The sequence below is a fragment of the Macaca mulatta genome, chromosome 1 (genome assembly GCF_049350105.2).
Source record: "Macaca mulatta isolate MMU2019108-1 chromosome 1, T2T-MMU8v2.0, whole genome shotgun sequence".
Lineage (NCBI taxonomy): Eukaryota > Metazoa > Chordata > Mammalia > Primates > Cercopithecidae > Macaca > Macaca mulatta.
Window position 1 is genome coordinate 43,591,216 of NC_133406.1, and position 14,400 is coordinate 43,605,615.

At 37.8% G+C, this 14,400-nt stretch overlaps 1 protein-coding gene across 3 annotated transcripts in view; it reads left to right on the top strand.

Moving 5' to 3' along the window:
- The window catches only part of HMCN1 (hemicentin 1), a 455,102-nt gene that overhangs the window by 413,064 nt on the left and 27,638 nt on the right, over positions 1-14,400 (top strand). For all 3 annotated transcript variants that reach the window (XM_015121897.3, XM_015121910.3, XM_028851450.2), the window contains 8 exons: positions 1,995-2,165; positions 2,356-2,526; positions 3,220-3,390; positions 3,561-3,731; positions 9,158-9,307; positions 9,597-9,734; positions 10,730-10,851; positions 11,681-11,918. In XM_015121897.3, the coding sequence (XP_014977383.3) occupies positions 1,995-2,165; positions 2,356-2,526; positions 3,220-3,390; positions 3,561-3,731; positions 9,158-9,307; positions 9,597-9,734; positions 10,730-10,851; positions 11,681-11,918 (1,332 nt within the window). The remainder of the gene's footprint in view (positions 1-1,994; positions 2,166-2,355; positions 2,527-3,219; positions 3,391-3,560; positions 3,732-9,157; positions 9,308-9,596; positions 9,735-10,729; positions 10,852-11,680; positions 11,919-14,400) is intronic.

Sequence of the window (14,400 nt, forward strand, 5' to 3'; positions counted from 1 at the left end):
CCTCAAGTAGGCCCCAGTGTTTGTTGTTCCCCTCTTTCTGCCATGTGTTCTCATTATTTAGCTCCCATTTATAAGTGAGAACATGTGGTATTTGGTTTTCTGTTCCTGAGTTACTTTGCTGAGGATACTGACCTCTAGTTCCATCCCTGTTCCTGCAAAGGATGTGATCTCATTCTTTTTTATGGCTGCATAGTATTCCATGGTGTATATATACCACATTTTCTTTATCCAGTCTACTGTTGTTTGCTGTTTTGGTTGCTTCTGTCTTTACTGTTGTAAATAGTGCTTAATGAACACACACGTGCATGTGTCTTTATGGTAGAACAATTTATATTGCTTTGGGCATATGCCCAATAGTGGGATTGCAGGGTCAAATGGTAGTTGTGTTTTTAGTTCTTGTTTTTTTTGCGTCATCTAGATAGCATGATGTTTTATGCCTTCTCCAGTTTATGTTATCATTCTTCCTTTTTTCTTGCTGTCATTCCATTCTTATAAAAGAAACACTTGAACTCTACAACATTTTGTGTCATGAAGTCCAATTCTAGTTAGGATTTTCCATATTGGTTAAAAAATAAAAATAAAGTCTTTAGCTGAAAACCTATAATTATATGTCATAGAAATAACACAGAAATGAATAAATGTTACCCAATTGTTAATCCTCCAGTTAAAAATGCATCTATATTAAATGGCATTATAGTATAAGCAGTTGGGACTTTTGTTAACCAACAGTCTTGAAAATAAAATGTATTAAAATAGTTGGAACCTCAGAATTTTTGAAATCATATAGTCTATATTTGAGGGCTATGAGCATCCACAGCCTGAATTAATACAGAAGTAGTTTTGAATATCTGCCATATATTTAAAGGCTTTCTTCTTTCCTCTGAGGTTTAGCCAAATACTTTTTAGTGCAAATTCTTCTTGGCTAAAATAGATTTGTGTGACTATGTTTTTGTCTACAAAGCACAAGGATAATTAGTCAACTCAGTAAGAAACCCGTTAATTATAAGAAACTGTAACATGCATTTTAAAATATTTTTCTAACAAAAGCAGACAAATGAGTTTCATTATGTGGTTTTCAACTTGTTCTGGAGAATATTTACACTCATTCTTTGAGGCTCTTATTTTTGCTCATATTTTAGTTAAACCAGGTGATCACAAGACATACTTTATGAGCTCCATATCTAGCAAGTTCCCTGAAAACAAAAATATGACTTGGTATTCACTTGTATATAAGGAAAGCCATAATGTTGAATCTCAGCCCATGTACCTGGTAAAACATAAGATTGTTTCACTCTGTGGTCCAATGGTGTAATGTGTTAGTTACCAAAAGGAAGGCCCTAATATCACTCCTTGGAAACTACTGGTCAGCTTTTTATGTTGTTTAGGAAGCAGGTTAGTATGTTATTCAGAACTTTAATTCATGAACACATGTAATGGAGAAAGTTTTCCAAAGAATTACAGCTGTGCAAATCATCATGTTGTTGAAAAATCCAAGTACATATGTAGATACGAAGCTGAATCAGGCTTAAGGATGTGGTCTCACTGTCTAGGGTCCAAATTATCTTTGTGGAAATATTTGTATTATCCATAACCACATCTCAATGTGTTATACAGCCTTGTTCCCAAGCTCCCAATTCTTTCTACTTTCTCCAGAGCAAACAGCACAGACAAATACTTAGCTAGGGCTTAAACACTCAGACTGTATTTATATATGGTAGTTTGAGTAAATTTAATTGTAATAAAATAGCTCCTTTGGGTGATTTTAAGCATTTATTTTTGGCATCAGGTAAGCCTTCTGAATTTCCCTGTAGACACAAATTCCTCTGAAAATCTAACCAGAAGGAGAAAGATCATCATTTGTTTTGTTTGGTTCAGTTTCAATTCTCTTAGATTGTGGGCTAATTAGCTCATTACTGAGTTTATTTATTTATATAATTTTGGTTTTAAACAAGCATGGTTCTGTGACTTGAAACTGTCTTTTGGGGCATTTGTAGTTCATGGAGCATGGAGCACTTGGCAGCCTTGGGGAACATGCAGTGGAAGTTGTGGGAAAGGTGCTCAGACAAGAGCAAGACTTTGTAATAACCCACCGCCAGCACTGGGTGGGTCCTACTGTGATGGAGCAGAAACGCAGATGCAAGTGTGCAATGAAAGACATTGTCCAAGTAAGAGAAATATACTGTTTATATCTTTAACAAATTAACATCTACCTATCTTATCAAGGTAGTATGTCGACAAGAATCTATCCCATTCTAACTGTGCCCACAAGTACATCTCTCAAACTAACAATGCCCAGAGTGTAACATGATGGTTTCTAGGTAGTAAGAAAGCATGTACATTTTTCCCTTATTCCAGTTGATGGCAAGTGGGCGACTTGGGCCAGTTGGAGTGCCTGTTCTGTGTCGTGTGGAGGCGGCGCCAGACAGAGAACAAGGGACTGCTCCGACCCTGTGCCCCAGTATGGAGGAAGGAAATGTGAAGGGAGTGATGTCCAGAGTGATTTTTGCAATAGTGACCCTTGCCCAAGTGAGTGTTGGAAATAGTGAGTCAACATTATACTTTTGTAAAGTTTCATTATGACCTGAATTCCTTAAAGTTGTAATATTCTGTTACTTAGTTCTTCAACCTTTGGTTTGGGATGTCAGAATGTTGTAAGGTTGCTGTCGTGTCTGTGTAATACCATAGATGTCTTCGATTCATAGGGACAGGAGCTGTGTCCTATTTCACTTGCTCTGTATAGGAGTAGCCCCAGAGTATAAGAATGAGAGCACCCCTGCAGGCTAACTCTTCATGATGCTTACGAGTCTTTTATGAAGGCAAGCAGGCAGCTCTCTGCCTTAATTCAGTCACCAAGCTAGATTTTTAGACCCCTGCAGCAATTTGATATCTGGAAATCCGAGTTACATTGTATCCTGAATTTTACAGCCTTGGCTCATCAAAAGCAGAGACCCTGTCTCATTTATACCCTCCAGCTCCTGCAATATTTTAAGACTCAGTAAATATGTTAAATGGAATCACACAAATACAGGAATGTATACTCAGTTTCTAGCCAAAACTGAATTAAACTGTCTTCCTTGGGAAGTTGCCTATTTATAGACTTTTATGTTTTGTTTCAGGTGCTGAGAAGAGACTTTTTTAATACTTTTTAGATGAATGTCATTGTTGACCACTTCTCATTTTAGGGGCTCTGTTTTCATCTCAGATTATTATGTCTTGTAGCCCATGGTAACTGGAGTCCTTGGAGTGGCTGGGGAACATGCAGCCGGACGTGTAATGGAGGGCAGATGCGGCGGTACCGCACATGTGACAACCCTCGTCCCTCCAATGGGGGAAGAACTTGTGGGGGACCAGACTCCCAGATCCAGAGGTGCAACACTGACATGTGTCCTGGTGAGTCTCTTGATTTCTGGCAGTTGAATAAGTAAAGCATTTAATTTAGTGCTCACTGTAGCAGCCCTATTGCTTCAGACTTTAAAATTAAAGTTGTATAGGCAGGAGCACCCCAAGTGTAGATTTTGAAGCCAATTTGTTAACAGTGACCATTCCATTCTTGTTCACAGTGGATGGAAGCTGGGGAAGCTGGCATAGTTGGAGCCAGTGCTCTGCCTCCTGTGGAGGAGGTGAGAAGACTCGGAAGCGGCTGTGTGACCACCCTGTGCCAGCTAAAGGTGGCCGTCCCTGTCCCGGAGACACTACTCAGGTGACCAGGTGCAATGTACAAGCATGTCCAGGTAAGCAACTAAATTGGACTTTGGTAGCACATTTAGAGCCTTTGTGCACATTAGAGAAAGGTGCCACAAATTACAAAACACTGCCAACCCTGAGAGGAGGAATTAGAAAAAAAAAAAAAAAAAGTGCTTTCTTGCTCTTAATTGGTACAGTTCTGTATGAACTCAAGGCTGGGTTCTAGCCTCTGCTTTTGCCTTTCCAGGCTTCCTGGTAAAAGGATATAGTCCTGGCCTTGACAGGAAAAAGTGAGAGACAGAGTGGGGAAAAATGGGCTGAGATTCCAGACTAAAGGTAAGGTGGGGCAGTGGCTAAATATCTAAAGAAAGCCACAATTGGAGGCTGTTCATCTGTGGATGGGAAATTGAAGGACATGAGTGTGTGAGAAGTAAAGTAAGAATCAGTTCAGTCCTAGGAGAAAGAATAAGGGGAGTTCAAGTATGAAGTTCAGCCTGAGTCATGCATCGCATCTAGCAACTGATGTAAAAATTCAGAAGTCTACAACTCATGGGCCTTAGAGTTTGCTGGGATTCCAAGAAATGGTAGCTAATACTCAATACCTTGTCTCAGCAGGCAGGCTTCTAAAGGTTATAAGAAGACCAACAATAACAGTTTTATATTGTTGAAGTGTCAAGATATCAATTAGACTTTCCAAAGCTTTAAGGTTTTCTTAGAAATAAAAAGTTCCTGAAAAATCAAGATCATTTGACAGAGTGAGAGAGATTTACATTTAATAATGTATAGGATCTAGACAAGCTAAAGGAAGTTGATGGGTCTACTACCATCAACAACTGTTCAACATATTGACTAATTAACAAGGACTTTGAGGCTCCAACTGAGGCGTGGTGTCAGCTTCAGTTGATGTACTTTGTAGCTCAGCTTTTGTTAGTAGCAGGGCCCCAGTGGCATCAGGAATTCCAAATAGGTTGACAGTTTGTGCTGCAGAGTCTGTCAGAGGATTTCAGGGATCTCAGCCAGGTATTCAGAACTAGGAGTCTTTTGAGCACTGCGACTCAAGTCCCTCTATGAGACTACAGAACCAGGGTCAAAATGTCAGCAATGACCTGGAGAGCTAAGTAAATTAGTGGTCCTAATACTCCCCTTTCTCCCTGCTTAGGACTAAGGATGAGAACCAGAATGGCCTACTGGCCCTGACTGGCTCTCTACGTTCCTGCATCATCTTGCAGCATGGTTTCCATTACTCTCTACACTTTCTGCTGCTTTTGCCCTCTCAGATGTGGCAAGCCACTACCCACAAAAGAGTGGCACACATTCCTTCCTTACCCAGAAAGCCCTTCTGCCCTCCCTGGCTTAGTTAAGACTTAAAACTTTCTTTAGGTTTCTTCTTTATTTTTACTTCCTTCTCAAACTTCCCTAAATAGTAGATAGCAATGCATTTCAACCTTACTTTTGTTTGTGGGATTTAGATTGTTTTTCTCCCCAATTCAGACATAAGCTCTATGAATGCAGGCTTCATGTCTTTTTTTTTTCTCACCATTTTTTTCTTTAATTTGTGACAAACAAATGAATGTAGCACAGACCAGGAAGGCTGAATCAACACAAAAAGATGTTTTCTCAGTATTAATAATAAAAGTAGTGTAAATTAAAATGTAAAGTACTGTACTTACTGATTTTTCTGAGGCTGAATACAATTGTATTTCTCTCCAATATATAATACAAGCATACCTCAGAGATATTGCTGATTCAGTTTTAGACCACCACAGGGAAGTGAATATTGCAATAGAGCAAGTCACACCAATGTTTTGGTTTCCCAGCGCATATAAGTGTTATGTTTGCACTATTCTGTAGTACTATTAAGTATTCAATAGCATCATGTCTAAAAAACAATGCACATACCTTAATTTTAAAATACTTTATTGCCCAGGCTCGAATGCAGTAGCGTGATCTCAGCTCACTGCAACCTCTGGCTCCTGGGTTCAAGCGATTCTCATCTCAGCCTCCAAGTGCCCACCACCATGCCCAGCTAATTTTTTTGTATTTTTTTTAGTAGAGACAGGGTTTCACCATGTTGGCCAGGATGGTCTGAGCCTTCAGCAAGACAATCTTTTTGCTGACAGAGGGTCTTGCCTTGAGGTTGATGGCTGCTGACTGATCAGGGTGGTGGGTGCTGAAGGTTAGGGTGACTCTAGCAATTTCTTAAAGACAGACAAGAATGGCATTTGCCACATCAATTGATTTAATGATTGATTTCTCTGTAGCAGACAATGCTGTTTAACAGCACTTTACCCTCAGTAAAACTTTCAAAGTTTGAGTCAGTCCTCTCAAATCCTGCCACTGCTTTATCAACTAAGTTTATGTAATATTTTAAATCCTTTGTTGTCATTTTAACAATGTTCACAGCATCTTCATCAGGGGTAGATTCCATATCAAACAACCATTTTCTTTGTTCATCTGTAAGAAGGAACTCCTCCATTCATTCAAGTTTTTTCATAAGATTGTAGCAAGTCAGTCCCATCTTTAGGATATACTTCTAATTCTCTTGCTCTTTTAACCACTTCTGTAGTTACTTCCTCCACTGAAGTCTTGAACCTTCAAAGTCATCTACGATGGGTGGAATCAACTTCCAATATCCTGTTAATGGCATCTAGAATGATGAATTCTTTCCAGAAGGTTTTCAATTTACTTAGCCCAGATCCAGCAAAGGAATCACTATGGTAGCTGTAGCCTTAGAAAAATGTTTGTTTGTTGTTGTTGTTGTTTGAGACAGAGTCTCATTCTGTTGCCCAGGCTCGAATGCAGTAGCATAATCTCAGCTCACTGCAACCTCTGGCTCCTGGGTTCAAGCGTTTCTCATCTCAGCCTCCAAGTGATTACAAGTGCCCACCACCATGCAGAGCTAATGTTTTCTATTTTTTTAGTAGAGACAGGGTTTCACCATGTTGGCCAGGATGGTCTCGAATTCCTTTCCTCAAGTGATACACCAGCCTCAGCCTCCCAAAGTGCTGGGATTACAGGCGGGAGCTACCAGCATCTGGCCTATAAAATGTATTTCTTAAATAATAAGTCCTGGAAGTCAACATTACTCCTTGATCCATGGCTGCAGAATAGATGCTGTATTACGCATGAAAGCAATATTTCTCTCCTTGTACATCTCCATTAGACCTCTGCAGTGAATATTCACATCGTCAGTGGCCAGTAATACTTTGAAAGGAATCTTTTTTTCCTGAGCGTTAGGTCTCAAAAGTGGGCTTAAAATATTCAGTAAACCATGCTATAAACAGAGGTGCTGTCCTCCAGGCTTTGTTTCATTTATAGCACAGAGGCAGAGTAGATTTAGTACAATTCTTATGGGCCCTAGGATTTTCACAATGAGCATTGATTGACCTCAACTTAAAGTCACCAATTGCATAAGCCCTTAACAAGACAGTCAGCTTGTTCTTTGGAGCTTTGAAGCTAGGCACCAATTTCACCTCTTCCTAACCGGCATCTTCTTCCAAGAGAAGGCTGTTTTTTCTAAATTGAAAATCTGTAGTTTAGTGTAGCCATCTTTATTAATGACCTAGCTACCTCTGAATAATTTGCTCCAGTTTCTACATCAGCTTGTGCTGTTCTACCTTGCACTTTTATGTTACTTAAATGGCTTCTGTCCTTAAGCCTCTTGTCTTCCGCAGCTTCCTCATCTACCTCAAGCTTCATGAACTAAAGAGAGTTAGGGCCTTACTCTGGATTGGGCTTTGGCGTAAGGGAACATTGTGACTGGTCTGATCTTTTATCCAAACCACTCAGACTTCCTCCATATAAAAAATAAGGTTGTTTCACTTTCTTATTTGTGTGTTCACTGGAGTAGCACTTTTAATTTTCTTCAAGACTTCTTCCTTTGCATTCACAACTTGGCTAACTCTTTGGTGCCAGAGGCCTAGCTTTTGACCTACATCAATTTTCTACATGCCTGCCTTACTAAGCTTAACCATTTCCAACTTTTGATTTAAAGTGAGAGACATGAGACTCTTTCTTTCACTTGAACACTTAGAGACCATTGTAGGGTGAATAATTGGCCTAGTTTCAATATTGTGTCTCAGAGAATAAGGAGGCTTGTGGAGAGGAAGAGAGTCAGGGGAATAACTGGTAGTCGATGGAGCAGTCAGAACACACAAAACATTGATTAAGTTCACCGTCTCATATGGGCACAGTTCATGAAACCCCAAAACAACAATAACAACATTCAAGATCACTGATCACAGGACACCCTAAGAGATAATAATAATTTGAAATATTGCAACATTACCAAAATGTGACACAGGAACACAAAGTGAGCAAAGGCTGTTGCAAAAATGGCACGACTTTCTCATCACAGGGTTGCCACAGACCTTCAATTTGTAAAAATACACGGTGTCTGCAAAGAGCAACAAAGCAAAGTATGATAAAACTAAATATGCTTGTACATGATAATAGTATCTGAAATTCCTAGTAATTGCTTTAAAAATGTATTTAATTAAAAGACATCAGATAATGAATATTTATGAATTTGACTATCAGCTACTCCCCAGTATGTTGCCCTCTCTTGTCAAAGCATGAAATTCATTTTGAGAAACATTCATTAACCGCCTATTCTGTACTAGTCACCAATAATTTTGTTGAACAATAGAAAGAAGTAATGAAATTAATGTTGAGGCCCTTTTTTAAAAATAATTGTTTTGCAACCAGATTACCTTGGTATGAATTTTATAGCACTGGCAAAAGCACAATCTCTCTCAAGTTAAGCATCTTTCAATATATTGTAATATGAAGAACTTGATAAACCCTCACTCTAAAACCCAAGACTGAACAATGTCCTTAGATAATCCACGTTTACATTGGCAGTGGCCTAGAAGCTGTTTTGTTGATGAAGTCTCTCCTTTTCCTGGATGTTCTCATGAAGGAGGCAATAAATAAAAGAACACAGGGTTTGATGCCAAGCAGATCCACATTCCACCACTTTCTAGCAATGTAATGATGAGAAAGTTGCTTAATTCCTACAAACTTATTTTTCTAGTCTGCAAACTATGGCTGTTTAAAGCTACCTTATAGAATTGTTGATAGGATTAAAAGAGTTAACACATATTAAATGTTTACCATCATGCAATAACATGCTCATAAACTCTCATTGTCGTTTCATCACCACCACCAACACATTCTTCATTTTTAGTTTGGGAACTGGACACTGATTGTATTCTTTGGCTTATGAAATATTAATAACACTATGATGTGCATAGATTAGAAGGATCCTAGATTTATGGGGGATGATGGGTGTTACGTGAAAGTCGAATGTTTTAAAAGTTTATTTATTTCACTATTAAATTCAGATGTCGTATGATCTTTTTGATGTTTGAGAAAAGATTTGTAGCATCTCTGAATACTGGCCTTCTTTTCTCCCACGTAATGTTGATGAAATTGCATCCTTATCCAGGAATGTTTTTTTTTCCCCCAATAGGTGGGCCCCAGCGAGCCAGAGGAAGTGTTATTGGAAATATTAATGATGTTGAATTTGGAATTGCTTTCCTTAATGCCACAATAACTGATAGCCCTAACTCTGATACCAGAATAATACGTGCCAAAATTACCAATGTACCTCGTAGTCTTGGTAAGTCTTTGCTTATAGAAGTTGTTCATAAGCGTCTTTTTAAAAACTTATATATTATTCTTTATTATTACTTCCATTTAAAGTTCTATAGAAAGATACTACTAAGTCATAAGTATAATAATCCTTAGCTCTATTCCAATGGTAAGCTTTTAAAGATACATGAGGTAGTGTTATTTGTTTCTGGTATTCAACATTATTTAGAATTCATCCTTGTGAATAATGTGCTATGAAGACAATAAAATAGACTGTAAAATTTTGCTATCACCTTATTTATCCTTTTTTTCTTTAGGTTCAGCAATGAGAAAGATAGTTTCTATTCTAAATCCCATTTATTGGGCAACAGCAAAGGAAATAGGAGAAGCAGTCAATGGCTTTACCCTCACCAATGCAGTCTTCAAAAGAGAAACTCAAGTGGAATTTGCAACTGGTTAGTGTCAGCTGAATTTAATATTCTATTACTATAAAAAGTACCATAAAGATTGGTGGTTAAGAAAAATACATGTTCACAGAGAATAATTTGAAACTTTTGGATGCAATCTTATTCATAAGTGATATAAAAGAAATTTCATATTTTGCTATAAACTTGTACTAACATAAGATCGTAAGAGGCCATGTGTTCTCAAGCAGTCATTTGTATACCCTAAAAGTTTTTCTCCTCTCCTTTCTTCTCTTTTTAAAAATATTTTATCTTTAAATCCTTAGAGAGGATTTTAAAGACCAAAGAAGGAAAATGAGTTACTGTTATTAATTAAAGACCTTTGTCTTTAAACCAAGATCCAATTAGCAATTCTTTATGAAAAAGATAGAAACAAAACAAACAAACCTAAAGGCTTTTCACTTATCCCTAGTCTTAAGGAGTATGGGTTAGCTATTCATGACCCTTTCCATGTACATACAGATGTTTAGAGAGCTCCATTTCAAGCCTCTTCACAGTTGGTCAGCCTCAATAGCAGCGACCTTTAAGGAAGAGGGGCTTATCTTTAACCAACATTTAATCAGCGGAGAAGACAATTGGATCTTTTCATGGGCATCCACTTACTAAGATGTCCTTTGTTACTTTTAGAAGCATCAGAAAGAACAAAGCACTGTGGCCAGACTAGTGGTTTTTGCCAGTCACAGACAATTCGTTTTTATGAGGCTGCTTTGTTATTGCCTGTGAATTTAAAGTATGAAATTTGTATAACCATATGCCACATTTTTGCTACATGAAATGTTAAAAGAAACTGAATTCAATAAACCTAACTCTTGAATTGGGAGGCTGAGTGCTAATTCAGTTCTCATCACCTATACTTATTCAAGTTGGAACTCAAATAGCATAGCTGAACTAGTATGTAAGGTAAATCTGCTCTGTGCTTCCAGAAACCTTTTTTGTTTGTTTGTTTGTTTGTTTTGCTGTCAAAATGAATATCTTGTAATTCCCAGGAGAAATCTTGCGGATGACTCATATTGCCCGGGGCTTGGATTCCGATGGTGCTTTGCTGCTAGATATCGTTGTGAGTGGCTATGTCCTACAGCTTCAGTCACCTGCTGAAGTCACTGTAAAGGTAAAATGCCAGGATAACTTGTCTTTGCTGCTTATTAAAGTAATGATGAGTATGAGTGAAAGGTCCATAGAAGGAGCACAGATAACTTGTCCACTTTGTGGGGGGAAAATGTCCAAACTACTAAGCCTTTAAGTAACTATCTGATCTTTGTTTAAGAATCTTCAGGGACAAGTTTTTACAAACTCTCTTAATGGTTTTACCCCCCTCCCTATCAGGACCAAGATCAAATATTTGATGTAACGCATTTGTTTAATTTTCTTTAAACAAAGATGATAGTAATTCTTGCATAAATGTTTTTGTGTATCATCCACGAAATATTTAAGAAATTAAAGGCTAACAATCACCCTTTCACATCTGTTTATCTTTGAGTCTCTTATTAAACTGAAATTTATGACAGCAAAATTATGAAACAACTATGTTATAATTAAAGAGTTCAAACCTTATGTTATTTCCTGAACACTACTGTACAATTACTATACAATTTTTCTCATGAAGGAGGCAATAAATAAAAGAACATAGGGTTTGATGCCAAGCAGATCCACATTCAGATCCTCATTCCACCACTTTCTAGCAATGTCATAAGAAAGTTGCTTAATTTCTACAAACTTACTTTTCTAGTCTGCAAACTATGGCTATTTAAAGCTACCTTATAGAATTGTTGATAGGATTAAAAGAGTTAACACATATTAAATGTTTACCATCATCATGATGTGCATTTTTTAGCTCCTAATCCTTTTTCCCCCCTCATTCTGCATTTCATAGTCCCCTTAAGGGGACAAAAAATTAGTATGAGCCATATTGATCTTCAAATCCACATTGTTCTCCTTAGGATTACACAGAGGACTACATTCAAACAGGTCCTGGGCAGCTGTACGCCTACTCAACGCGGCTGTTCACCATTGATGGCATCAGCATCCCATACACATGGAACCACACCATTTTCTATGATCAGGCACGGGGAAGAATGCCTTTCTTGGTTGAAACACTTCATGCATCCTCTGTCGAATCTGACTATAACCAGTTAGAAGAGACACTGGGTTTTAAAATTCATGCTTCAATATCCAAAGGTAATTTGATTAAAAGAAAATCCGTATCTTTATGCCATCCAGTCTAAATGGTTAAAAAAAATTCAAAATAAGGACATTGAGGCTTACATCTAACATGATGATATCAGGTTTTTCATGTGTGTTGTCTATGCTTTTTTGTTAAGTAAAGCCCTATGGAAAAGCCAACCCAATTGGAGTTCTAGTACATTTATTTTACTAATATACTTCTTCACACTACACAGTGGGGTTGCTGTTGTTCTATTCCATACGTGCAGAGAGGGTTAAAAACATAATATGGTGGGGTGCAGTGGCTCACTCCTGTAATCCCAGCATTTTGGGAGGCAGAGGCGGGCGGATCACCTGAGGTCGGGAGATCCAGACCAGCCTGGCCAACATGGTAAAACTACCATCTCTACTTAAAAAAAAAAAAAAAAAAAAAAATTAGCCAGGCGTGGTGGCGGGTGCCAGCTACTCAGGAGGCTGAGGCAGAATTGTTTGAACCCAGGAGGCAGAGGTTGCAGTGAGCCGAGATCACGCCACTGCACTCCAGCCTGTACAACAAAGAGCAAAACTCCATCTCCAAAAAAAGAAAAACATGTGTCCAAATGCTTTTTCTTCAAATAATAAAATCCATTTGTTATTGTTTTGAATTTTATATTTGTCAAGAAATTTTTTAAATTCCTGAAACATAATACAAAGGTGTGTCTTAAACTAGTCAAAAATAATTTCTATATTTTAAAAGCAGCTTTTTAAAACTATGTGGCGATAATCAGGATTCCAGCTGTCATTTCTTGTTCCTGGAAGTTATGATTTTTTAACTGCTTTCATTTTCCAAGCATGGTTCTGCAACTCTTGATCTAAGCAGTCCATCTGTGCTATGTGGTTCTTTGATGTGTCCGTCTCCTGAGATTCCCTTTTCAGTCATAAAGAGCCACCACAGCAATTAACATTCCATATTCTGTGGGGTTTTAATGCTGGGATGATTCTTGTATGTAGTCATGTTAGACATTAAATGTTTGTTATTTAACATAACATAAAAGTTCAATTTAACGTTGAACTTTAGGCTCCCATGAGTTTACTTAAAAGGATTCACATTGACCTTGTGAATGTGTTTTCCTGTGTGCCATGTTTCCTAAAATAGAGCCAAGTAAATTTTAAACATCACCATTTTATGTTTAGCAGATATGCTAAAAATTTATTTTCAGTGTTTACTCTTGCTTTCATCAGTAACTTTTACTATTGCCATGCATGCCATGCCACTTGAACAAAAGAAATGAGCTACCAGAATGAGGAGTTACATTTTCTTTCCCTAATTATGCCAGGTTTTTTTGGTTTTTTTTTGAGATGGAATTTCGCTCGTCGCCCAGGCTGGAGTGCAGTGGCGCGATCTCGGCTCACTGCAAGCTCCACCTCCCGGGTTCACGCCATTCTCCTGTTCCAGCCTCCCAAGTAGCTGGGACTACAGGTGCCTGCCACCATGCCCGGCTAATTTTTTGTATTTTTAGTAGAGACGGGGTTTCACCGTGTTAGCCAGGATGGTCTCGATCTCCTGACCTCGTGATCCGCCCGTCTCGGCCTCCCAAATACCTGCTTTTAAAATCTAACTTCTGTTTCTACTTTTTTCAGTACTCCATCTAATTTAAAAAAAAAAAAAAAAAGATAACTGGGCACAAATAAGTGAATTTCTACCATCTGGAACTACATGAATTGATTTCTGAAAAGTCATGTACACTTTCTACCTAATCGTGTACATTTCCCAAGCCCAAAACTGCTTAAAGGTCTTTGTGGTGTCTTTAAGTGGGTTTGTTGAGGGATCTGGGTCCCACAATATAAAGAAACACACTGTATGACTTTTAAAGGCCCCTTACTATCCTTGGACACTGTGATTCTATGAATTACATATGATACATATGTCATGGTCCTTGTCAATTTTAAGAATTGTGTACTTGCAATTTGTTTTTGAGCAACCATTAGGGGGCAAGCTTGCATTCCTGGTAATTTAACTAGCAAATCGTGTTAGGTCTATACTAGAGCTAAGTATGGTTGCAGTGAAATTAGAATCTTCCGGAGAGCCTGATGAAAGTTCAGATTTCTGGCCACAAAGATTTTTGGTTTAGCAAGTCCACGGTCGGGTCTGGGAGTTTGTATTTTTAACACAGACCCTAAATGATTCTAATCTATCTGGTCTGCACTCTTGCTTTTGGAAAGTACTGGTCAGGAAAACTCTCAAATAAAGTCAATCTCCTATTTTTATATCTTTAAAATCTAATGTCTTTTTAAAATTAATTATAAAGTATATATTTTACAAACCAATCAGAGCGTATCAGAAATTATAAAGGAATATATAAATTTAACTACAAATACATTTTTTAAAACTTCTTCATGGGAAGAAAAAAAAGTGAAATGAGAAGGTAAAATATGCACCAAGAAAAAATATTTGCATCACATGTTATTGACAACCATGATTAACCTTAATACATACAAAGGCACTTCAAAATCAGAA